At 40.9% G+C, this 26,893-nt stretch overlaps 2 protein-coding genes and 1 pseudogene across 3 annotated transcripts; 2 read left to right on the forward strand and 1 right to left on the reverse strand.

Moving 5' to 3' along the window:
* Positions 1-709: 709 nt before the first annotated feature.
* LOC119882302 lies at positions 710-3,588 on the reverse strand (annotated as a pseudogene).
* An 8,708-nt stretch (positions 3,589-12,296) lies between these two features.
* On the forward strand, positions 12,297-17,014 carry ppm1na (protein phosphatase, Mg2+/Mn2+ dependent, 1Na (putative)). Its single transcript, XM_038692306.1, is given in 5 exon segments — positions 12,297-12,675; positions 12,678-12,864; positions 13,723-14,294; positions 16,668-16,785; positions 16,896-17,014. Coding segments are annotated over 5 exon segments (1,212 nt in total). The 5' UTR covers positions 12,297-12,459.
* Positions 17,015-21,366: 4,352 nt separating this feature from the next.
* LOC119882305 (4F2 cell-surface antigen heavy chain) lies at positions 21,367-25,223 on the forward strand. Of its 2 annotated transcripts, none has more exons than XM_038692307.1 (10): positions 21,367-21,499; positions 21,632-22,022; positions 22,893-23,057; positions 23,153-23,241; positions 23,332-23,409; positions 23,491-23,546; positions 23,631-23,811; positions 24,307-24,411; positions 24,497-24,559; positions 24,683-25,223. In XM_038692307.1, exons 1-10 carry the CDS (start codon positions 21,458-21,460, stop codon positions 25,073-25,075), a joined length of 1,563 nt encoding a protein of 520 aa, XP_038548235.1. In that variant the 5' UTR covers positions 21,367-21,457; the 3' UTR covers positions 25,076-25,223. The 2 variants fall into 2 exon arrangements, with proteins under 2 accessions (XP_038548235.1, XP_038548236.1); XM_038692308.1 differs by having other exon boundaries at positions 21,650-22,022.
* Positions 25,224-26,893: the final 1,670 nt, after the last annotated feature.

Here is a 26,893-nt window from a genome sequence, read left to right on the forward strand (position 1 = left end):
TTGTATTTTATACAACCACAACGTGCCACAGTATTTGGACTGCAACATTTGTGTTGTGGTTCTGACTTTTATATTTACAAGCTAGTAAGTTATTATTACAAAGTATAATATCTGTTGCAAGAGTCTGAATTTAAGGCTGATTTAACATTGTCAACCTATGTTTTGATTTACTTTTTTACCATTTTCATAAACTAGATATTGATGTGAAGTTATGTAGACAAGCTACTGACCATAAGATATTGGGAATGACTTTCTGGAGTAAAATAATGAGTCCAAATAAATTCTGTCCGTCTGAAAAGGCTGATAATAAATAATTTGGGCTCCTGCTTTTATTCTCATGATACAGCTAAAAACACTCACACTGAAAAAGCTAGAGGCCATCTTGCGATGCAATCACACAAGCTGCGAAACCTATTAACATGTTGATGTTCCGATCCATGAGTACACGGTACTTATTCCTACATTATTACCTGAGTATTCACTAATCATGGTCTCAACTACACACCTTCATGACTGCATCTTGCATGGTTGTCACGTTGACACAATCTGTCCAGAGACAGACAGACAGACAGACAGACATATAAACACCTGGCAAAGTCTTCTGGGGTAGTTCCCGCTACAATAGGTGTCTTCAAGACCACATTTTGCCATAACGTCACACACACACACACACACAGATTCTCACAAAATAATACCAGCCACACTGTCGCAGGTGGTAGTTACAGCTGACAGCAACTTAGTTTTAGTCAACGTATCATTTTTACATCAAATTGAATGTGTGATACAACCTACTTGGAAATGGGAAAATATGAACACTGATCATATACCTAAATACTAAATTTATTACTATATTTACTACACATGTCCAGAACAGAAAGATCATAAAATGTCTCTAGGTCCTTTTCCAAATAGAAACCCACTGACTTTTGGCCACCATTCACTTGTAGTCATGTTTTGTCATAAGGTCTGCCTCTGAGCTATCACCAGGTGAACAAAGTAAACAAAATAAAAAAATACATCTTTGTGTTGGGGCATCATGAGCATTCCCAGACAATGCGTCTTTTAGTCTTCCAATATGTCGCACTACACAGACTAAAACAACCTCTTCACACATTTCTCCTGTTTCTCACCCTGAAGTATCTGTGAGGAGGTCTGATGCTGGGAAGACAGGGACGGAGAGGGAGGCTGATCAATCTGGTTCAGACTGCTCGGGGTCTCATCTCTTTGGATTCCTGCGTCTCTCCCCTGAGTTTCTGGGTCCAGATTTTGGTGAGAGGGCTGGACTGTAATAGTCTCAATTTGTCTGTGCTGCTCCCTCCTCTCCGCTGCACTCGCCTCCACCCTCTCCTGCTCTCTCCTTTCTGAAGCTTCCTCTTCTTCCTCTCGGCTAAGGAAGGCTTGAGGGTCCCAGTCCACATCGGGGGAGTCCAACAGTGTTTCCAGGGTGTCCGTGCGGATCAAAGGAGTGCGGCTTCCCCGAGAGCCGCCCCTGCGTCGGTCACGGAGGTGTCGCGATGCTCCCACCGCTTCTGGCTCGGCGATGGCGATGTAAGAGAAAGTCAGCTCAAAGGAGTTCTGACGTGGCGTGCCCCAGATGGACGGGGATGAAGCCAGTCCCTCGTCATCATCTGGACCTCCATCTCCCCCGTCCTCATCGTCAGACCACTCCCTGGCTGTTTGCAGCTCGTACATCTCAGACTCCTCATTTCCGCCTGAATGGAGACAAAAACAAAGAAATATGGTAACCCCCAATGCACAGAGAGACATACAGAGACTAAATGTCAAACTCTGACCACATGAGCACTATTCAATTATAGAGGCTACTGCTTCCTATATGCAAATTAGTTCAGTGTCATACAAAAAGAGTGATTTTGCTTTTAATCAATCGACATGTCAGATGAAAGCAGCCAAGTGTGTCATTTGATGTCTGGGAGAAGACGCTGTGACATCTAAAGTAAATGAAACCCTCTTTGAAGAGTGCATGAAATCTCTCCTTCGAAAATGTGGCTGTGATCAAAATGTACTGCTGTGTTTACCCATGGATGTTCAGGGCCTATGTTTTAGTTGTAAGAGAGGTGTTCAGATGTATTCTTTTAATGTTACTTTCAAAAGGAAGGTTTCAGGAAGAGGGAATCTCTTCTTCTACTTCTTCTTCTTCTTCTTATTTTTAAATGTTGTGTGACAGAGTTTCACAGCGGATAGATAAAGTGTCACGTGTGCTTCCTACCATCAGTGCATGGAGGTGTTGAGTCTGGAGTGGACGCCACAGAGCCATATTCCTCTGGAAGAAAACAGTCAACACTTTACATAAATCTGCTAGTAAACACGCTGAAGCAAAACAGTCAGAAATATAAATAAATAAATAAATCCATTCACTCCACCATCACGTATTCATTTCAGTAGTATGACTCTCAAAACATTCATCGTAGGTGTACTAACGTGAAATGATTACTACAATAAAAGAGACAGCACACTGCAGAGTATGTTGTTATGAGTCATTTTGAAAAGTTATAATAGTGAACTGTGCTTTATCACAACTGTACACTCATCTACTGTATTTCACTGTATTTACATATTGGTATGCCAATCAATAAATATTAACCTCCACACAAAATAACATTAAATGCTGTCATCAAATTCAGATCAAAGGAACATGGTTGCATACTGTAGGCCAGTGAATAAAGACTCATTTCCTTACAGCACTGAAGTGGCAGCAGTAAAGGCCTTCACTTCATTTGATAGCCAGCATGACATTAGCCAGTCAGAGTAAAGAATGCAGCATATTCTCTTCTATACATGTATGAACACATGCAAAGAACCATAAACCCCTTTAATTTGTAGAGGATATCATATAAATAGTTTGACAATAAAACACAGCTAAGAAAGCACAACAGAAGGAGAAATAACTTGCATTCTTGACGTCTGCCTGCAAAGCCTTCTCGTACACAACCACACATCTGCAAATCAATGGGAGGCTACAACAACACAATAGGTCTCCTTCTGCACTGCATCCATCCATTCAGCCATGTGTTTATTAAAGGTACGAGCAGGAAAGAGGAAAGGAGAGTAGGCAGGAAAGGAGGGAGGTGGAGGCTGAGCAAACATATACGATGCTAACAGCATTTAGCAAGAAAATAAGTTGAGCTGGAATATGACGATGGTACAGTGAGGCAAACAAATGCAGATGGAGACAGCAGAACAAAAGCAGACTCACGGCAGTGGGAGAATCCTAAAACCTGGCCCATACTCCATCAAGGCATTGCTGGGCCCATCCAGTCTGGAAGCCCCCCTCCTCCTCTGCTGCCAGCACTCGCGTCCTGTGGATACACTCTCTCTCTCCCTCCTCCTTTCCCTCTGGTCGTCTGTTGAGCAGCTTCCTGCCTCCCTGCCCCGCCCTGCCTGCTTCACTCTTGTTCTCCTCTCTTACATCGTTATGACTGCAGCGGTAGTCATGCACGCTACAGCAAAGGCTAGAGAAGCATGAGCATGTCCCTGTGTCTGTGTGAGCCTGTTGTCATCTCCCATTCATAGCAAATCTGTTCCTCTCTCTCTCCCTCATCATGTGATTTCATCTCAGGATCTTATAGGGGCAGGCTATAAAGAAGGAATAATAAGTCATTATTAATGAATAACATGAGCATGTACAAAACATATGCAAAGAAAGGCGCATTTGATGATGGGTAGGAAACGCTGAAGCTCCAGTCAAGTCCATAGCTTACCAGCATGTAAGGTTTGACAGCCTTATCATATACAGCATGCTATATGTTTCCAATTGCACATATAAGCAATATTAATGTTTGACAAATTGCAACTATATAAGCAAATCACACCAAAATGAATCATTAAAGCTAGAGTGTAAATAATGTACAGAGTCAACTGAAAGCATTTTTTTTAATGGAAAGTAAGCGCAGTGACACGTAGGGGGCAGCAGTGTGTAGCTGAAGAAGTTGCAGGAAAATGTGTATTACCTCTTTGCTTTGATCACATCTCATTTCAAATAAGCACTAAAGACATGAATAACAAATACAGTACAAGACATTTAAAGCAAGACAGTGTAACTTTTGAAATAAGAGAAAATATATAATTATATTTGTAGTAATGAAAAGTTTAATAATCAATAATATGGACATTTGCTCAATTCAGAGGCCTTACCTGGTCTGATGTGACCAGTAACTTTTATGGATAATGTTAAAACAGTAGGTGAAAGAGAAATATAAAACTGTAAATTTAAAAAGGAAAAAACAAACAGGAGATTGCAAGCATAGGATTTAAGTACAGGCTGAAAAATGGCCTAAGTCAGTGGTAAGTAAATAGCAGCCCTATAAAAATGTTGGGCTTCCTGACAAAGTTGTCCATTTCATCATTTACAATCCCAATTAGGGCTTGAAGTGGGCCGGAACACCCTGGTACGCAGAAGCTCGGGTGTCTTTCAAGCGGCCATGTAGCTCGTCAATGACGCTTGTCATGAACCAACCAATCACAGCCTGGATGGGACAGGACATTTAAAAGTGTTGACAGATAGGTATCATTTACACTGGGGACGCTGGGGACAAGTCATAATCTGAATGTCTCCATCACTTTTTGATATTCTGAAAAACAGCAACTACAAATGAAAGGAAAACATGCAATGCAATTGAAATATAGAAGAAACAAATTTTCATTGTCCAAAAGCTGATTACTGAATTATGTAATTATTTTCTATATATTATATTCTAATTATATTCCATTATATTTTGAATTGTCACCTTAATTTAGTTTCCCTTCATATAAATAAAGACATTTCCTCCATAACTTGGTGCAGAAAATGTGTTGATTTGCAGAATGCAAAAATATGAAGTGGTTAATGTGCAAAGTTGTTAATGTTATAATATCTACTAGTTTCATCTTGTGGTTGAGGATAGTGCACGGGGGGTGGGGGTGGGGGCACCTATTTTTTTCCACTTCAAGCAATAATGAATGAATAATGAATGTCCCTACATGAAGAGAAGCAGGCTTGAACACCAAAAGTCTATTAAACTTACAAGATAAACAACACAGCAAAATAATATCATCTGGCGGTTGACCAGAACAGAGTGATATCAATAACTGTAATTTCATTCAACCATAAATTAAGCAGGCCACTGTTTTCACCACACCTGAAAAATGTTGTCCCCCCAAATAAGCAATGCTGAAAAATACAAGTTAGTCTCTGATATGAGATTGACTGATTGATTTAAGTTGCTCCTGAAACACTTGTTGTCATATTTGTTAAAACTGTCTTTATACACCAATGCATATTAAAAAGTTAGGTGCTCTGAAAAAGAGAGTATAAAATTCGGCTGTCTGTAGTCCTCTCAGGGCTGCAGTAAACACAGCCACTCGTTTCATTCGGACCGAATGCAGTGATTGGCTGGCTGACTGTCACTCTCCCGCGCTGCCATGGCTACCAGCCGTGTTGCTACAGGAGCAGCCCCAGTGCGCGCACCCGCTCAGCTCGCTCAGACCTGACGAGCCAAGCGGTCAGACCGGAGGTGATATCTGCGTGGCTTTTCAACAATAGTGACAATTGAGGAACACCAAGGGGCTGAAAAGTTACACCGTGGTGGCTTTATTTCTGCTGGACAGGTAATCTGGCTTATACCATTTTCATAGTAATTTGTTACTTTCATCGCTAGCAAACGTAGCTACCTACTACCTACTAGCATACAGCTAACGGTTGCTACGAGTGCAGGCCGGTGTAGGAGCCAGAGTAGAGACGATAAATTCTATCTAGCTGTAGGTGAGCTGGAAAACAGCAGCACGAGCTGTTTTCCAATGCTAATATTAGGTAAGACAATGTAGGTGTAGACTGCGCCGGTTTAGTTAGTCATCATGTAGGTTTATTACACTTATGTTTACACCTTGTATCTAATTTGTTTGTGTAATTATCTTGTGTCTGCAGGCGTTGTTTGACTGTATGTTACTCTTTTACAAATGATGTAGCTGTGTGTTTGTAGTTATGAGAAAGACATTTCAACGTTAGTGTACGTAAACAATGATGGCTAAAGGTCCCGCAAAGTATCTGTGTTTCTGGTATATAAGCTACCTATAATATAATTTGACATTGTTCGTAGCTAAACCTACTGTGTGAAACCCTTTTACTGTAACTGGTGTTATGCCATTACTTATTTTACCATAAGTAAAAAATCCTTTATGTTTTATTTCTACTGCGCCCTCAGGTCACCTGCAGTCTCCCAACACCCTGTGCTTCTCACCAGTACACTGATCGGACCATGCTCGCTGGTCTGGATTACAACCACCGTGTCCACAGACCAGCCAGGAGAAAAGATGATGACACAATTCAGTATGTTGCATTATGAGTACTCTTGTGCATTTTACTAATACATTTATAAGTGATGAGTCAAAAAATATTAAACAGTATGAGGAATACAGATAGATGGTGCTGATTTATTGTTATTGATTGCATTTTATGTGGAAATAGCTTACTCTGTAAGAGAACAATGTCAGGTGTTTCAAACTTTTCATTAAGCTGATCCTTTCTGTAGTATCAGGTACAGCACGGTGTACAACAAAAAGTCCAGGAAGTGGAGCTTGTACTCATTGAAGGTGGAGAAGGACTACAGTTACATTGCAGACCTCCAGAGTGCCACCCTCCTCCTCCTCCGGTCTGCTACTGAGGAGATACCTAGAAGCAGAACCAGGAGACCTGATGATCCCCGTCAACATGGGGTTCAGTCAGGTGTCCCTGCCCCAACTGTGTTGCTAGATACAGCAAAAGATAAAACAAAGTAATGCTGGTTGGTTTTGAAATGTGGTAATCATGTCAGAGAGGTGACTGATGTATTTAATCATCTCCACAGCAGCAATACGATGCTACGAGTAAAGTCTGAATTGTCTTCATAATCGGTCAAGATACATCTGGACACACCTCGTCTCTTCCTGTATACTTATTTTTATTGATGTTGATGTTAAAAATGATCTATTTGTGATTTAGGTTGTAGTTTTAGTAGCATATAATAATAATAAACAAGTGTTATACCACATTTGGATGTCATTATTTCAGACATAAATGTAGTTGCTTGATTGTTCATGCTGCAAGTGTAAAGAAAATGCATTTATCATTTTCAATGTTTTATTTAAAAAAGAATGAAAATATTATCCAGAACAGGGAAAATATCTTTGTATTTTCTCTACCCTCCTGGGCATAAAAAGAAAACAATGTACAGGTTTTCATTCACACAGTGGAGGGAATTATTTGTGTAGCAGTTGGTGATCACATCAGAGATTAAACCTCTGTATAGTCCTGGTGGATCAGGATAACAGTTATATCTTCCAGAAACAGCAACTTAGGATCAAGACGCTGTGACCAAGTGCTCCACATTGCCACACTACAAACTGTCTGTATGCTGCCTGACTGAACTGTTTGTTGCTCTGTCCTGGGTCTGGAAGGTCAGCCATGTGTGGTGCATGGAAACACTGTAGTCTGGATGTTGTCCACAGTCCTCAGATTCTGGCCTGTAAAGGAATATATAGTTGTTAGAACCCCAAATTGGAAAGATCAGTGTAATAGGACAGAACATTCATCAAAATGATCAGATATTTTTATTGAACAGGGGTTTGTTGTTCTCTAACAGGACTTCTGTGTCCACATTACACACCAGGTCAATGTACATGACACAGATGAGCAGATGGCTGAAGCAGAGCTGTAGTTAGTTGTAATCAGTAAACGATAATAAAAAAAAGTAATAACAATAGTGATGGATTACATTTATAAAGCACTTTATTTTTGACAGTCAAAGGGCTTAGGGGGATAAACCAGAGAAACTTTGAGACAAGTACACTGGGAGATAACAGACTAATATTAAAATATATATGTATAGATATACCTGTTCATATGCTGTTGTTGGAGCATGAAGCTTGACACAGGTCCTAGAAGATGTGCTCCTTGGCTTGCACCTCGTCCTCCCCGTCCTGCCTCTTCTTCCTCGGACCCCGGCAGCCCTCCCTCCTCTGCTTCGCTTCGACCCCGGGAAAGTTAGTTTTAAGTTGGTTAAGTTCAGAGGTGAACTAACCGCACTTATACAACAGTCACTGGGTGAGCTGACTAAAAAGCCGTCACTGGATCCTGGGTGAATGTCTGTCTTAACTTAACACGAAGTTCACCGCGGTGACCCCGGGCCTGTCCCGGTTTGTGCTTGGCTCTGGGGTGCAGTCCTCATCAGAGACTATAATGCTGTCACCACGGAAGCTCCAACATGCAAAACAACGTACATGTTATGAATCTACCGCAAAATACACGTTCGTGTAGTGTAACTGATGGAAACGGGAAAATGTGCATCTGTTAGCGCAGCAACCTGTTGCTAACAGTTAGCTAGCCAGCTCGTTACTGATTAAAATTAAACCTATCCAATAATAACATGCTAGCGTGATAGTGAATACTAACAGCCGGGTTAGTTGTTTTCATAATGATAAAGTTGGTTATTTTCTTACCCTTGATGTGAGCCGTTGCTCTCCACTCGTCACACTGTCCTCGTCCTCCTGCTGTGTCGGCAACGCGCGTTCATGTGTTTTGGGGGCGTGGCTTTGGAAGGAGCCCAGAAGGGACGGCGTGGTAGTTTCTCTGTTGGATACTTTCAAAATCCATTAGTTTCTGGCTTGTTTCTCAAACTTACCTACCCTGCCTTTAACTAAACTGATCACTACTGAATATTTGTATAATTATTAAAACCCATACCCAGGGGTCCAGAGACCCTGGGTGAACTGAATTTCCGTTGGTGCCCTTTTTGACGTTTATGAATAAATATTCTCTGAATATTAATAGTCATAATTTGTATTACAAACGTAGGTATGCTACAATAGTCACAGGATAATCAACATCCTGTGTTATCCTGTTTGCTGTGTGTGTGCACTCAGTCTTAACTGGACAAATAAAGGTAAACAAAAATGCTTCACCTGAAACACTGCCAGCAGAGATCAAAATCAACTAATGAAGGTTTAGCCCTACTTTGCATTGGATAAGAACAAACAATCGCACATAAAGTCCTTAACAAAATTAAACCTCAATAGTTCCTACATGTACAGGTCAGGAGCTCCAAATACTCAGCAGTTAATTAGATTAAGACGCAGTTGTCACGGAAGGACGACACCAAATCAGCCAGTCCCACACAGGACAGGGTGGGGTTAAGTCTGAGTGTAAATATATTACACAACTTTAGAAAGATTGTCATTTGAGACAAGAAAGAACTACACAGTAACTTTTTATTCTTTATTCTGTTTTATTCTGTTGTATTCTTTTAAACTATTAGTAAGTAATTTCAAGAAAGTGACTAAATCTCAAATAAGTTGGAGTGATATTTGACCCTAAACAGAGAGCACATGGTGACAGAAAATCACTCTGGAGGCCCAGTCTGGATACAATACTACAATGCAAACAGCACAAAAACATTCGTAACGCAGCGAACAACAGCAATCTCACCTCAAGGTCCACTTAGTAGCTGTTGTAAAATATATCTCATGTGAGTGTGTGATATCATATGATGTTCAGCAAGGTGAAATACACAGCTCAAAAAAATAACGGGAACACTTACATTGTGTTGTTTAACTCCAAGTCAATCACACTCCTGTGAAATCAAACTGTCCACTTAGGAAGCAACAGTGATTGAAATCAATTTCACATGCTGTTGTGCAAATGGAATAGACAACAGGTGGAAATTATAGGCAATTAGCAAGACACCCCAATAAAGGAGTGGTTCTGCAGGTGGTGACCACAGACCACTTCTCAGTTCCTATGCTTCCTGGCTGATGTTTTGGTCACTTTTGAATGCTGGCGGTGCTTTGACTCTAGTGGTAGCATGAGACGGAGTCTACAACCCACACAAGTGGCTCAGGTAGTGCAGCTCATCCAGGATGGCACATCAATGCAAGCTGTGGCAAGAAGGTTTGCTGTATCTGTCAGCGTAGTGTCCAGAGCATGGAGGCGCTACCAGGAGACAGGCCAGTACATCAGGAGACGTGGAGGAGGCCGTAGGAGGGCAACAACCCAGCATCAGGACCGCTACCTCCGCCTTTGTGCAAGGAGGAGCAGGAGGAGCACTGCCAGAGCCCTGCAAAATGACCTCCAGCAAGCCACAAATGTGCATGTGTCTGCTCAAACGGTCAGAAACAGACTCCATGAGGGTGGTATGAGGGCCCGAAGTCCACAGGTGAGGGTTGTGCTTACAGCCCAACACCGTGCAGGACGTTTGGCATTTGCCAGAGAACACCAAGATTGGCAAATTCGCCACTGGCGCCCTGTGCTCTTCACAGATGAAAGCAGGTTCACACTGAGCACATGTGACAGACATGACAGAGTCTGGAGTCCCCGTGGAGAACATTCTACTGCCTGCAACATCCTCCAGCATGACCGGTTTGGCGGTGGGTCAGTAATGGTGTGGGGTGGCATTTCTTTGGGGGGCCGCACAGCCCTCCATGTGCTCGCCAGAGGTAGTCTGACTGCCATTAGGCACAGAGATGAGATCCTCAGACCCCTTGTGAGACCATATGCTGGTGCGGTTGGCCCTGGGTTCCTCATAGTGCAAGACAATGCTAGACCTCATGTGGCTGGAGTGTGTCAGCAGTTCCTGCAAGAGGAAGGCATTGATGCTACGGACTGGCCCGCCCGTTCCCCAGACCTGAATTCAATTGAGCACATCTGGGACATCATGTCTCGCTCCATCCAACGCCACGTTGCACCACAGACTGTCCAGGAGTTGGCGGATGCTTTAGTCCAGGTCTGGGAGGAGATCCCTCAGGAGACCATCCGCCACCTCATCAGGAGCATGCCCAGGCGTTGTAGGGATCATATTGTAGGTCATACAGGCACGTGGAGGCCACACACACTACTGAGCCTCATTTTGACTTGTTTTAAGATCAAAGTTGGATCGGCCAGTAGTGTGGTTTTCCACTTTGATTTTGAGTGTGACTCCAAATCCAGAAATCCATGGGTTGATAAATTTGATTTCCATTGATATTTTTTGTGTGATTTTGTTGTCAGCACATTCAACTATGTAAAGAAAGGAGTATTTAATGAGATTATTTCATTCATTCAGACTTAGGATGTGTTATTTTAGTGTTCCCTTTATTTTTGTGAGAAGTGTATATATCACTATATAAACACACAACTGGAATAGAATAAGAAGCTGTAGAGACAGTAGGAATAGTATGCTAATAATAAATACAAGGGTTGTAAATAAGTGTAGGAATTATTATAAAGCCATTTAGATTTTTTGGCTTATGATGAACAAACTATTATGAATTTATGTTAAGATTATTATGTAAAAGTTTTTATAAAACTGTTTTTCCTGCTGCCCAAAAGAAGGGGAAAAGTAGACAAGATGACTCAAGAGGACCAAAGTTAAGAAATGAAAGCCTTATATATTCGTTCAGACTGAAAATGTACTGAGTTAATGCAACTCAGTCTGCACAATTAATATGGAGCTATAATCACCATTCACTCAGCTGTTAGTATAGTTAACTATTTCCCTGTTAGTTAGAAGTCACTCTATCTCTGACATACTTATAACAGGCAACGTGATTCTAATGATCTACAGTAAAATGTCTTTATTGCTCTTCAATTATCACTTTGTTGTAAACTCAGTGCTTTTGTAAAGCTCCAGAATAGCTATTAAACAGACCTTGACACACAGTTGTTTTGTCAACTGCTGTTTTCAATATCAAGAATTGACTTTGAAACTCAATAAAATGCACGTTTTAACACAATAAACCTTTGTAACAGAAACATGTGTGCAGTATTGTTCACTTAGTCTACAGTGATTGTCAGCAAGAGAAATGATCAAAATGCTGAATTATGATTCAGTTATTTGGAATCAGAATTTCTTGTGTCAGACATACAATCCCCATGCAGACATGCAAGACTGATTACGGGATCACTCTGTGTTGTGTAAAATGTTATACTCGTCATAATCCATGCATGTGTGCAAACACAGGTCATCTTAAAGCTGGGTGATTATCCGGCAGTGCTACACAGACTGAAGGAGGAAAAGAGGGACAGGGAAGAAAGAGGCAGTTAGTGGAGGCAGAGCAGAGGGATAAATCAACAGGAATAGATAGGCTAATAGAAGTACAGGGCTGATAAAGGACAGGTAAAGGAGAAGGAGGGAGACGTATACACAGAAACAGAGAGAGGAAGACACCATATGGTCTTACAGTCAAATATAAAGGACAGAAGAAGGATTTGTCAGACTCTATCCTAAGGGAGGCAAAAATGGCCCTGATAATTTTTAACAGAAAACCATCTCAGTTTTTTATTTAACAGGACGATTCTGATTTGAAGTCACTTTTTTTTTTACCTGCTTGGGGTGCCACAGCTTAACAGTTGCACTGGAACTGCTGCGGAAAACACAGAGCCGGAGGAGGGGCACCAGGAGGAGACGGACTGCTGCCAGGTCAAGCAGGAAGCTTGAGCACAGGCTCCGCGGGGTGATGAGGACGGCCAGGCGGGCCAGCAATGTGGAGGTGCCCTCTTTCCTTCGCCAGCTTGTTAAAGAGACGGAGAAGATGGTCACCTTCTTCTTTAAAGGAGGGCCCAGGGAAACAGGGCCCGACGAGGAGGAAAATTTGGATGAGGAGGACTCCGTGCCGAGCCCATACCTTGATCGTCCCATCTTGGAGAAGCATGTGTCAGAGGGGGGTGCTCAATCGGGGTGAACTATGCTGTGGCGAGCATGCAGGGCTGGAGGGCTCAGATGGAGGACGCCCACACCTGCATGCCCCAGCTGACAGGAGAGCTGACAGAGTGGGGATACTTTGCTGTTTTTGATGGACACGCTGGCACCACAGTGGCACAGTACTGCTCCAGAAACCTGTTGAATCACATCCTGGCAACAGGTACATTACAATTACTGATGAATTAGATGAATCTAGCAATGAACATGTTTTTAGTTTGAGAGGAATGTATTTCCAATTATTTTATGATATCTAGCTCTTTGTTCATACAGAGTGTAAGTGCACTTATTGTCACTTTGGACCAGAGCATCTGCCCAATTAATGTAATGTAATGTAATATGTGAAAGTAGAACCAGGTCCTGTGATCACACTGTTTTACGCATGGACTTGATTTGGGAACACGAAGTCCATGAAAATAGCTGATTAAGAGCAGATTAATTGAAGCTAAAGCGATCCAGGATTAAGGGTGACATTACATTGGAAATTGAACATGTCACAGTGCATATACAGTGATGAGCAATGCTAAAATCACGTACATTGGCATGTGTGTCATATTCCAAACAAGGATTCTGGATCTTGAGGGATTTTTCTTTACAGCAGCGAGCAAAGAAATGAAGACGGTTCAGGAGCCGAAGAACAGGACTCGAACAAATTTTAGGGATCAAAACAAAATAGAGTTGCTGACATTCATTCAGATCATCAAGTTTTTTATTTAATGTAGAGTTGTGAGCTGATTGGTTTACCATATGAGAGAAGATTAACAATCCTCATTACATGAATGGTTGTAATCCGTCTGTAACTCTTACTGCTACCTGTTATGGCCAGGTTTCTGTTGGGAAAAATAAAGTTAAACAAATCCAGCACTAAAATCAGTTGTATTGTGTCGGCCATGTTATTGCACTGTGCAATAGTGTCACTCCAACAACAGAGATGAGGTCTTTTCTCCACAGGTTTATGCTACCCGGATCCATGTGCGTTGGCCTCTAAGCAAACCAAACATTTCCTCCCTATTTCCCACAGGTAGGATTAAAGCAAGCGAGGACCCCGAGCAGGTGAAGGAGGGGATTCGTGAAGGTTTCCTGGACATCGATTGCCACATGCACAAATTGGTTCGCCAGGACAACTGGGACCGCAGTGGCTCTACCGCAGCAGGTGTCATGATTTCACCGCGCTACATTTACTTTATCAACTGTGGGGACTCCCGCACCCTGCTCTGCCATAACGGCCAGGTGGTCTTCTATACAGAGGACCACAAGCCGTTCAACCCCAGAGAAAAGGAGCGCATCCAGAACGCTGGAGGTTCGGTGACCCTGCAGAGAGTCAACGGCTCGCTGGCAGTTTCCAGAGCACTGGGGGACTTTGACTTCAAGGAGGTGGACTGGAGGCCGCAAACAGAGCAGCTAGTGTCACCAGAGCCAGAGGTGTATGAGCTAGAGAGGACGCCTGAAGACGAGTTCCTAATTCTAGCATGCGACGGCGTGTGGGACGCCATTGGTAATGAGGAACTGTGCGCCTTTGTGCGCAGTCGTATGCAGGTGTGCGAAGACCTGAGAGAAATTTGCACTCAAGTCATTGACCTATGTCTCTATAAGGTGAGAGGTCAACATTTACACAGTAGTGTACAAACAATGTGTATGAAACAATTAGAAAAAGAAAATGAAACATTCTTACAGATATTTAAACCCTTGGTTGAATGAGAATTAATGAGAAATAACATTTCACTGGAAATGTTTAATGAAAAATTGAGGAAGAAGATTGTGATTCGCCACTGTCATCTAAGCATAAAAGCACCTAAAACAGCTTGTTATGACCAAGATGCGGTATCGGTTGTAAATTTTCAATCGTACTGCAAGATTTGATACCTGAGTTTCGGCACCATTATTCTTTGTTAATCCATTGTTTTTACAAGTATAAAAACTGAGATTCAAAGTTCATGTTTGACCTTAAAAACAACATTTGACATAACAATCTCGTGCCAATTTCCGTTTAGTAGCTGTTCTGGAAAAAGGTCAAAAGTCCCTGAGGAGGTAGGGCCTGCTTCTGTTTTGTCAACTACTGTTTTCGAGGTCAAGGAAAGCCTTTCAATCTCAATTTTTAAGCCGATATGGAGGATTAGTCCTTAAAGTGCCCAAAATCATAGGCTAAACATGTCTTTTAACAAAATCCTAAGGCATAATTTGGCCTTAATTAAAATGGTTTAAAATCAGGAACTATCTAATCAAAGAATAAAAACTTGACAGTTTTCGTAACACGGTGCTACAGACACCTTTCTGTCTGTACCACGAGCAACACCCAGCCTGCACCATGACCCAGGTGGTGGCAGGTGGAACAAAGCTACTATTTATGTCTCAAAATTCACTATGAATAATATGCTCTCTGTCAATCTGTTCAAGGAATGTTAATACTGAAACACAAGTGTTTACTAAAAGTGCAGATTGAACAAATCTCAAAATGTCATGGAAATTTTAATTAATCTACTTAATGACCAAACGCATGTGCACATGTAGTAGGATCACCATGTAGTCTTAGCTTAGCAGAACTACCCGGTTCTCCAACGTAGTGTTACAGCAGGTGTATTGATGAATGGGAAGCTTACATTAAGAAGGGGGCTCTGTGAGCAGGTGTACACTGTGGGCAGGGTTTCGATGAGGAGGAGTTACATTGATGTTGTTACGTAAGTAGACTTCCCCTGCAGGTCTTCTTAATGCTTAGTAACCTGCCGCCTGAGCCCTTAGCCCGCTCTATAAATAGCTGTATTAAGGCATCCTGGGACATGGGATAGGAGGGAAGAAATGCTACACATGGCTCGGATTATCACTGAATGTGAGTCTGTTGATGTGAGCTCAGGGTTGCCGCTCAATACGTACCGGCTCAGAGGCTTTATCCTGGCGGGATGGGTGGCTATTTATTTCACCTAAAAAGGCTTACTGTGCCTGTTGAAAGACTGCATGTTCCAGTACACACTGAGCCTCAAACCTCGCATCACTGATGTCACAATCAACAGGCTGATCGTTGCAAAACTGCAACGTCTAAACAGTATAGCCCGGCCACTATTGGAGTTTTGAGGCCGATACAGATCTCGATATTCAGGAGATTAGCCGATATTAGCTGTTTTGAACATCAACACATAACTTTACAAACAATAATGTTACAGATCATCTGTTTCTAAAGTATCTCAAAGCTAGTATGGCATTCTGTTGGTTGACATATGCACTGATACCAATCTATCTGCAATAAGTTAATATCATCCGATATATCTGCCAGGCACAGGTGCATTTTCCCAAAGCCACAGACTAAAGTAGTGAGTTTGTTCGTAAATCAGTAATGTCATAATCTTCAGTTAGTACTTAACTGTGGCATCATGATTATTTTGTTAAAGCCAAAATATAGCTCGATTCAACCTGACACAGACCTCAGTCCCCTGTTATTCTCCCTGTCAACAGGTCTATTTCAAGTGGAGGAAGAAGTACTAACTTAAGTTAAAGTACCAGTACCACTGTGTGAAAATACTCACAAGTGAAAGCACTGCATTTACATTTTTGCATTGGTATTATCAGTAAAATGTACAAAAAATCTGAACAGTTAAAGCAATTTTAAGCAGGTAGAAGGGCCCATACTATATTATCATGCATTATATTATTGGATTTTAATTACTCACTTAACATATAAGCAGCTCTTTAACGTAATGCCTGGTTGAGGTGGAGCTAATCTAAAATTATATTTTAGCCTAATTAATTATACTGTATAACAAGTCATATATCATTTATATCTATATATTTAATTAATTAATCTGCAGAGTAACTAGTATTTATCAGGAACAATGGCTGTTACCAGGTAAAAGTATAAAGTAGCATACACAAGTAAAATATAAGAAGATCAAAATGTAAACGCACTAAGTTACATACACCAGTCTACCGTTACTGCCAATTAGTGCATCTGATAATCCTGTTTCTCTGCCTTTGCAGGGAAGCTTGGACAACATCAGCATCATCATTGTCTGCTTCCCTGGCGCCCCCCAGGTGTCACAGGAGGCACTGCAGCAGGAGGCAGAGCTGGAGCGACAGATCGATATGAAAGTGGAAGGTGCTTTTTCCGCAAACCCCACACCAAACCACTCTGCAGTGTACTTTAGACCGCTGTTAGCTCCCTGATTTTTTTTCATCCCATATTGTTTTGGCTATCTCCCTTCACAGAAATTATCCAGTCGATGAGGTCCAGCGAGGAGGACCCTGACATTTTGTATGTGATCAAATTCCTGGCTGCAGAAGAGATTCCAGGGCTTCCACCAGGAGGAGGCATCACCAGCAAGTGAGTCTGAGCAATAAAAAAAAACTAATTTGGAGGAATCAAACCAGAAATCCTTTTGACATGACACCACTGTTTTCCCTTTTGCAGGCGAGACTGTATCATCTCGGCATATCAGAAACACATCATGACTCTCAGAACTCAGGAACCGATGGTAACACATGAGTCACATGACATTTGAATGTCATTAGATGAACAGTCATTTAGAACTAGTGTTGTAGTACTCGAGACTGGTCTTGGTCTTGAGACCACTTTTTGATGGTCTTGGTTTTGTCTCGGACTCGACTGCATTTGTATTCGGTCTTGTCTCTGTCTTGGACATTGAGGACTCTGCATTTTATTTCAAGACCAGTCAAGACCATAACCACCAAGACCATTTGGGAATATCAATAAATTGCTTTGCATTGATTTATTTGTTAAGATCCTAACTTTGATTGGAAGTAAAACATTTTGCTTCAAATACAACCAATAACCCTAATTAAAAATGTGTTGTTACCGTTAACGACTGTAACCGCGATGGTAAGCATGGAAAAGGATCGTTGAATAAAGATACGTTACGTTTCAGCTCTCAGTGTTTGTATGTGGGTGTTTTAAAGGGAATGTGGATCTTTCAGATCAGTTTGAGAAGTACCTATGATCTCGTTCCACATCTTATTGTGTGTCGTGTAATGTTGAGAGCTGGTCTTGGTCTTGACTTGGTCTCGGTTTGGGCAGTGACTACAGCACTATTTAGAACAATCTCCAAAATCTCACAATAATATGCCTAACTTACAGTTTTGTAGGGCAGCCAATTTTGTATTAATAATTAAGTCCAGAAAACATCAGAAAAAGGTGAACATGTTCTTGATCCCAAGGTGAAGTCATTAAATGTCTTGATTTATCCAACCAACGGTCCAAAACCCAGATGTTCAATTTACTGTAACCCAGTAATCATTCAATGCAAAAACAATTGACAGATTAGCCAATAATGAAAATAATCATTAGTTGGCCATAGGATGAAAATAAACACCAATAAAAATCTTCCACCAGCTGACATGAGAGTATGGATGCTGAAAACTATATATATATATATATATATATATTCTATATTCACGAATTTCTCTGGAAATGAACTAAACCATAAGTTGCCACCTTTGATTTTTAAAATGGCATAAAAGTACTTGCTGATGTATTTTTAAGTGCAAGCCTGGAAAACAAAGTCATGTCTACAAAGTAGATATTCAATGTTGTGTGTTTCAGGACACGAAGGATCGGAGGAGGACTCAAACTAAAGCTGTTACCATGGAAACAGGATCAGCACCAGCTTCACCCTCTCCATGGAGACCATCTTAAATGTTTTCATTTTAGACTAGCACTAAAATAACGATGATTCTTTATGTAATATATTCTCTTTGAGCATTTGCTTTACGGTCAATTAAAAGTTAAATTTAAGTCAAAATACCAATTGTGTTCTTTTTCTGTAATATTGGCACTATATTTTCTAAAATTATTTGTTATTGACAGGGAGTCTTTAAAAATAATTAACCATAAGGTGCCTGGGGAAATACTGACACATTATCTGCACATTCTGGATGCTTAAGGCAGCTAACTTTACCTTAATGTGTGGCTGACAAAACAAACTGTACGTGCGGAAAACACATGATCTGACATCCTTTCTTCTAAGGTAATAAATAACACACTCAAAACAAAAAAGCACAGCACTCAATATGTCCTCGGCACGTGGGCCACATGGGTATCAGAAAGTCTTGTGATGGAACCCAGCATCACACAGTAAAAAATTTGTTTGCACAACACTGTCAGGTTGCAAAGGATAGCAATGACTTGTTATAGCAAGAACATAACCGCAGAAAGCCAGAGGGACAGACACAAAAGGCTGAAGAACGCAAGAGAGAGCAGAAGAAAAGAGATGGGGAGAAAGAGGGAAAGAGGATGAGATGTTTCCAGGAACTATCACACATACCTCATTAAACTTGGGCCCCTTTAGCACTGTATAGAGAAAAAAATCACACGTTACTGTGTGATTTAAAAGTTGTTTTCTTGTAGGAAACTTATTTGTATAGCCTGTACAAATGTTGCTCACAGTTTGTTCCATTATTATAGATCTAAAGTTTTAGATACTATATAATGATTATAATGACGATAATTTTTTGTGGTAACCAGTGTTTTGATACATGTTTCATTTACAATATTATGTCGTTGACATAGATCCATTATCAAATAATATATGCCAAATAAGTTTCTAATATAATACTAATAATTTAATAGTATTATTTTCTTAATTATTATAATTTCAGCTATTTTTCATTCTACTGATTTCTTGTTTTCCTACGTATTTGTAAAAAGCTATCAGGACTGACTGGTGAACCTGAAGTCTGCGGAGCTTCCTCAAAAAGGAGGTGCTGACACACACAATATTTTCACTGTTTGGTTGGAAGGTAAGTTTGTGATCAATTATTGTCCCGAGGTATCTATGATTCAACCCTTTCTATTGGCTGGTTGTTGACTAACAGAGTGGGAATGATGTAAATGTTGGCTTTGAACATACAATCATACATTTCATTCAAACATTCAAACTCAAATAAAAGTGTTTAGGACATTCAGCACACAGACTATACAGGAGATAAATAAAAATTCTCTTTAAACGCGTCACTATTCCTCACTAAGCCTATCTATTGTATCAATACTACACAAATTAAAACAAGATAGTTCAAGTCAAAGTCAAAACTAACACATGAGGGACTTTAGGGGGCTTGCTTTGGCAGTCATGGGTTCTTCACAGTGTGTTGTGAGGGTGTGGTGAGGCTTAGCACCTCTGTATTAATTGAGTGAGCAGAGCTTTTAGGGGACGGAGAGTCCTTCTCACCTCCTCACTCCCGACAAGTCAGATCACTCAAATATTCAACTCAGGAAGGCACTGCTCAGCTGAGAACACTTGCAGACAAAGTTAAAGAAGAAAAAGAAGAAGAGGGCCCGAGGGGAAAGGCAAAGAAACCTCAGTCAGACAGAAAAATGTGAGTAATGTCTGTGACCGTGTTCGTGTGGTATTTAGATGAGCAACCTGGGGACAAAGTGGTTAGTGTGCACGGCAGGATGGCTCTGGGTTTGAACCTGGCTAGTCAGGCTGGAGCCTTCCTGTGTTGAGTTTGCCTGTGTTTCTTCCTGGTGATCCGGACAAACTGAGCAGCTGTTTAAAGCCTAATGGCCACCAGGTAAAGCTTGTATCGGTTAAATGTCTACGTATCAAAGGAACTAACAACCATGCCAAGGCATTTTTTCATTATTATCTAAAGAGGTATCAGGTGTTTATTGAGCTTAATGGAATTTAAATGACTTTAATTTAACTTAATCTGTCCATAAAAAAGATAACATATGATGAGAGTAATCAAGTATGGAACAAGGAAGATGTGATGAAAGGGATGTCAGACTGATATAATAATAGCAGTCAAAATAAACAATACAAGAAATATGAAAATAGCTAGATATGCAATGAATTAATCATCCATAAAATTATTTATGAAGAACAAAAAATGAATATAAATAAATAAATGCAGAAATAAATAATTGAAAATAAACACATTTTTGTAATGAAAAGGGTTATTTCTATATTTTTAAGTTTTTTTATTTATTTATGCATTTCTACATTATTGTAGAAATATTGTATTTATTTATTTAAACGTATGTAATTTCTTTGCCCTTTATAGATATTCATCTATATAAGTAAAGTACAGTACACAAAATTAAATTCCAATTCTGTTTTTTGTAAAGTATAGGTTTAATTTAAATATCTGCCTCTATTATAATGTGTGCGTGTCTGCTTTGGGACACAAAAATGCTTGGGCTAGCTATCGGAGTGCTTAAAATGTTTTATACGTGAGCAGGAGTTCCTGTTATCCCTGTGAGAGACTTTTAAAATGCATACTGGCAAATGGTGATAAAGGATTATGCTAAGATGAGACTGAGTTAGACAAAATCAAGTGGGTATCTTCCAAAGTTTCATTGAGATTGGGCAGCCACTTACGAACAGGGGGAACCATTACAGTGACCATAACCATTTCAATGCACATAGCACATTGTGACTGTGAACAGACCCTTTACTGCGGTCTAGAGTGCATATTCTTGACTTTATGTAAGTTTCAGATAATACACAAGGCCACACATATCTTGTCTTATCCACCTTGTAGCCTACAGTATGCTGTTCTGAGACAAAATTATGAAAAACAGGACCTTATTGGCCAACAAGAAAGGCCTGTGATCACTTTTTGGCTTTAGGTCACCTGACCTGGAGCGTGTCAAAGCAGTTAATTTATTTAATTGAAACACCTGTGTAAAAGAGGTAATGCCAGGGGGGAATGGCTGGAGGTCATTGCATAGCTGCACCCTGAGTGTTTACACACGTTGATTCCTGCAGCACCTGTGTCAGGCTACCAACTGTTGTCCCTCAGTGGTTCACATGGATACTAATAAAGAGGCCGTCGAAGAGACAGACAACACGGTATGGAAACAGGTTAAACGAACAGGTCCAAACAAAACTTCAGCCTGCAACAGTTGGCCACCTCCTGCCTGCTACAATTTGAGTGTCATGTTCATCCAAACTGAAATCAAACCCCTTCATCTAACACTATAGTATGTCACCTACCTGCAGCCGGGCAGGATGCCTCTTAACGCAGGAGACAACAGTTACGGCAGCGCGCCAGGTCCCGGGCTGTCCGGCAGTGTGGGCGTCTCGGAATCCGTCCCTCTGCTCGTCCCGGAGCCGGTCCGGCAGTGGCAGCCCATGACCAAGGAGGAGCTGGAGCTCACCGCGGGGGGTCCGGGGTGGAGGAAGGTGCGCCGTTACCTGGTGCTGCTGTTCTGGCTGTCATGGGTGGCCATGCTAGCCACCTCCATCGCCATCGTAGTGGTGAGCCCCCGGCCGGTTGTTACACCGCTCACGTGGTGGCAGAAGTCGCTGTTCTACCAGCTGCAGCTAGACCTGTACATGGAGGAACACACCGAGGGGTCAGGGAACATGAATGGTAAGGACATAACCTGTATCACTTAAAAAAAAAAAAAAAAAAGTTTGTTTGGTTTAGCCCCCAAAACAATGTGCATTGTCCCAGTTAAGGTCCCTGTGCAACTAGATTTCTTGATTTGTCAGTTTGACTACCTGCCTCCTGGTGGTCACTTGATAGTATAACAGTGTCTCCAGGCAGATCGAGACAGTCTTGGATCACAAATTTATGCAGTAGATCTTTATAGGCTGTCCCTGTCACAGGTTTGTTTGTAGTTCACTTTTAACATGTTTGCAATTCAACACAAAAGGTTCATGGTGCAAGAACATGACATGCTATAATTAAATTTATAATGACATGTTTTGTCACAGGCTGGATTTACCTGCTTGGGGAGGCCATAAGGCAAAAAATATGAGCTGCTGGGCCCTAACCTGCAGTCCCTCCCACCCTTTTCCAGTGTATTATATGCTAGAATACCATCTAGTCCCAGATTTGCTGCTAATGAAGATTTTAAACGTCTTGACACAGGGGCTTGCTTAAGGACGGGCCTTCAGACTTGCTTTAGAGCTCTGTATTCCCAAATACATTTAAAATAAATTGGGACAACCCAGTTGACATAGCATTAGCTTTGAGCTAATGCCAACGTTTGTCATTCTTGGCATGAAAGAGTTTCACATGGCTCTTTCTTCAGGGCAGAAAACTTTTTTGCCTCATCAGGACCGTGTGTAGGCAACACAGCGATAATGTTGTGGGCTGAATACTGTGGACACTAAACATGGATGGTAACCTAAAAGTGTGAGACTAAAATTGGCACAAAAAGCTTGTAAAAATTAAGTTAAACAGAATGATGTTTTTAAAATCTTAATAACTCAGTTTAATGTTTGTCCTCTCAAGCGCTGTGTGAGCAGCTTCCCTTCCTCAGGTCCCTGGGTATAGGGGCCCTAATCCTGGAGGGTCTGTTTAATAAGGAGGCGTCTCCTTTAAACTTCATTTCAACTGGTAAAAAGTTTGCGACGTTGCCTCAGATCCTGCATCTGCTCGCAGAGAGCAACAAAGCAGGTGGGTTAAGGACTAATTTTTGTCAAAAAGCCTGCACACTAAGGTAGACTTAACACCTGCATGATTTGATGTTACGAGTTGTATTGGTCCTGCAGGCCTCAAAGTGGTGGTTGACTTCTGTAAACTGGATCTGCTGAGACTTCAGGATGTAGCAGGAAACGCAGACAAGCCATCAAACCACTCGGTATATTTAAAACCTACACTCTCGTCATGCTACTTATCATGTTCTCAGTGATGCTAGATTTCCTAAAACATGACAATACTGTTTCTGCAGCATGCACTCTGGTTCTGGTTGGAGCAGGGTGTAGCAGGTTTTGCAATCTGTGACACAGATGCAGCGTATTCAGAAAAGGTAAAACGGTGCTCCGAAAATGTTTTTTTTTTTTTTTTATTAACAATTTCCACAAACTTCACTAAAATATTTACATTTCAGACTCTGCTGGAGTGGAGAGGCATCTTGAAGGAATTCAGCAGTCAGGAAGAGGAAAGGTATCGTTACACGTGCAGATGTGGGTCTGTTTCAATATAAAATGAAGCTGCAAAGTAATTAAAGTGTGTCTGTGGTCTCCTCAGGATTGTGGTGGTTAAACAGATGAGAGACAGTCTGCCTCCTCTAAACAACGGTACACTGGTGGATGTGGTCATGAAATCAATTCTGCCGTCTTCGCGTCATGTCCTGTCTGCCAAGGAAGTCGCTGCTGCTATAGAGACACACCTGCAAGCAAGAGAAGAAGTTATATGGCCCAGCTGGACAGTAAGACATGCATATGTCTGTGAACATAATTCAATATACAAGAAAGTTCTACTATATTTTGGTGGCAAACTAGTCTGAATAACAATTAAGCTTTAAACAAGCTACAATTGAGCAATGTTTTTGTCCAATTATTTTATTATAAATGTTGAAAGCGTAAACAATACTAAATACTGATTGGATGTGATGGTGTAATTTTACTTTCCCTCTGCATTTCCCTCCCTACATTCCTGAAATTTTGCACCCGTTCTTATGATTGGGAGATAACTGGAAGATTTATTTTCTTGATTAATCATTCCATCTCAAACATCAGGGAAAGTGAGAAATGCGCATCATAATTTAGTACAGCCCATTGTGACTTTTGTCCAATTTACAAGCTTAAAGAAAGAACATATTACAATGAGATAAACTCACATTGGAGAAACTAGAACCAGCAAATAGTTGGCCTTTTTGCTTGAAAAGTTACTGAAACAATTAATCTATTATGCGTTTCTGCAGGTTGAAGGTAAAGCATCTCATGACTTGAAGAAATTACTCCTGGTGTTGACGATGACACTGCCAGGATCACCTGCCATCCAGTATGACGAGATCAGCCAAACACAGGTGAAGTCCTGCTTGAGAATTTGTAGTCCATTAATTATCCATTTTAAAAAGTTCATATTATAAATAAAACCGTTCTGCCATACAGAATGTGTCTCTGAAAGCAGGCGCATCACATGGAGAGATGACGGAACCAACAGACACCGATTTAGTGAGTAATCTGAATGAGTCCTATCAGTTCAGGTCATGTAAAGCTGTATTTATAGACACAAAGCAGCTGTTGGGTAGGTTGTATGTAAAAATCTGCCACTGATCTCTACCATCCTTGCATCAGGATAAGGAGAAGATGAAGCATTCAGCTGTTGCCCTCTTTACCTCCCTCAGTCGCTCCAGAGCCAGAGAAGAAGCTCTTCTGTATGGGACTCTTACTTTCCTCCCCTTTAATTTCTCCACCAGCCCCTCCAACTCTACTCTTGCCTCTCCTTCTCCTGCTCCGATCCTGGCTTTCTTGCGTTCTTGGGGTTGCGTCCACTTCCTCATTCTGCTAAATGTTGGGCCTGAGCTCCATGCCCTGGCTCCGGCCTGGGCCCCGAGCCTGCCTGAAGCCGGAGTGTTTGTGACCAGCACAGGAATGGACCGTTTGGGGTCGATGACTCTGAAAAAGCTGGAACTGCAGCCCCACGAAGCCATCGTCATCAAACTGTTTGAGGCAGGAAGTTACTCCTAGAGCTTCTCTGTTAATTAGATGTGTGGACATTGAGCTACTGGGATTTGAGTTTTCCTCTCACAGGGTGATAAATGTTGGACACAATTGTGTTTGACTGATATGTGCTCAGAGGTCAAAGAAAATAAAATACTGGTTCTGTGTGGCATCATTTGTGGTCAGGATATTGCTCTCTGGAGTCTGTCTATTCATCGCTGAATACACAGAGCATGTCGTATTTATGGTAACATAACTTTAGTTATATATCATAGTGACAAGCCTCCCAGCTTACCAGTTGAACGTGCTAATTCTGGCTTTAAGCTGCGAGCATCTGTAGGCCATCTATGTTTTTATATTGTTTTTAAAGAAAATATATTTTCACGGATTTAGTCCATACATAGACTTTCAATGAAAAGGGGAAAAAAATTAGCTGGGTTCCCTTACAGATTTGCAGTTCGTCCCACTTATAGCTGAGTTTGTGCTGAAAAAAACAGTACCATTTATGTTGGGCAAGGACAACTTAAAAGGTGTTTAACAAAAACTGAAATAAACACGTTGATAGTCTGTACTCGAGAGGTTATTTCTCCATGATGTAAAAGCAGACATAGAAACTCTTTTTTTTTTTTTTTTTTTTTTTTCCCACATCAAAGAAAGTATTTGAAATTCCATGCTTCATTTCTGAGAAGTAATTCTTCTGAACATGTGGCCCATGTTATCAATTTGTATGAGCTGCTGATAAAACAAACCATATGAGCCACATCCTAACTACTCTTGTATGTGAATTCTTATTCTCCCACACCCTGCGGTTTATCTTTCGTTGAGCAACTCAAGTTTGGGAATTGATTCAGAGCATATTAACTTCCTTGCCAGCCTGCTGTCACTGAAGAGTGGTTGCCTGAGGAGAAACTATTCCTTTAGTGTACACTTCCAAAACTGGATGTCAGTCATAGTTCTTCATACCACATGGTGGTGCTGCAGTAACAATTGCTGCTCCATTAACGTTTTATATAAGACTTTGATGTCAATATATAGAAACAAGTTTCTAAAGATTGAAAACCAATATTAATACATAAAAATTAAACTGTTTACATAGTAAGCTGTCATCAATCAGCTATCAAATTCAATATTGTTAATGTTGCATGTCATTTTTATTTGCATGAGCCCTCGTCATTTCCCACATAAACCAGCACTTTCAAATGTAAATATTTATCTGTCATTTTCAACACTTCAACGCTTGCTATTACTCTGAATCACACATCTGACTATTTGTAAACATGTCAAATTTTCGAAATTTACACTTTATAGGAGAACCCCTAAGAAATTATGCTGACATAATTTCTGACTTAAGTTTTGCAGTTGTTGTTTATTGGTGTGTAGGCAACACAGGATTAATGTGGGCTAACACATGTTTGCAGCTTACTTACAAAAGAGATTAAGAGGCCGGTGGTATTGTATTTAATTTGAAATGTTAGATAAACTTCAAACTAATGCAGGGAAATTGAGCAACTACTGTAAACAAGACACAAGAAAACTGTGTGCATATGCACACTACATGTATTATGAGCATCTGTTACAACATGAAGAATGAAAAATTAACATTGAAATAACTAAATACTGTGGACACTAAACATAGATGGTGACTAAAAAGTGTACTGACACAAAAAGGGCACAAATAACGTGGAAAGAATGAAGTTTAAAAGAATGATGTTGATTTCAAATCTTGCTAACTCAGTTTAATGTTTATTCTCTCAAGCACCATGGGGCCCAATCCTGGATGGTCGGTTTGATAAGGAGGCGTCTCTTTTAAACTTCACTGCAACAGATTTTGCAAAGTTTGCGACA

Source organism: Micropterus salmoides, unplaced genomic scaffold (genome assembly GCF_014851395.1).
Source record: "Micropterus salmoides isolate LMB-PRFRI ecotype aquatic unplaced genomic scaffold, ASM1485139v1 Ms_hic_scaffold_3, whole genome shotgun sequence".
NCBI lineage: Eukaryota > Metazoa > Chordata > Actinopteri > Centrarchiformes > Centrarchidae > Micropterus > Micropterus salmoides.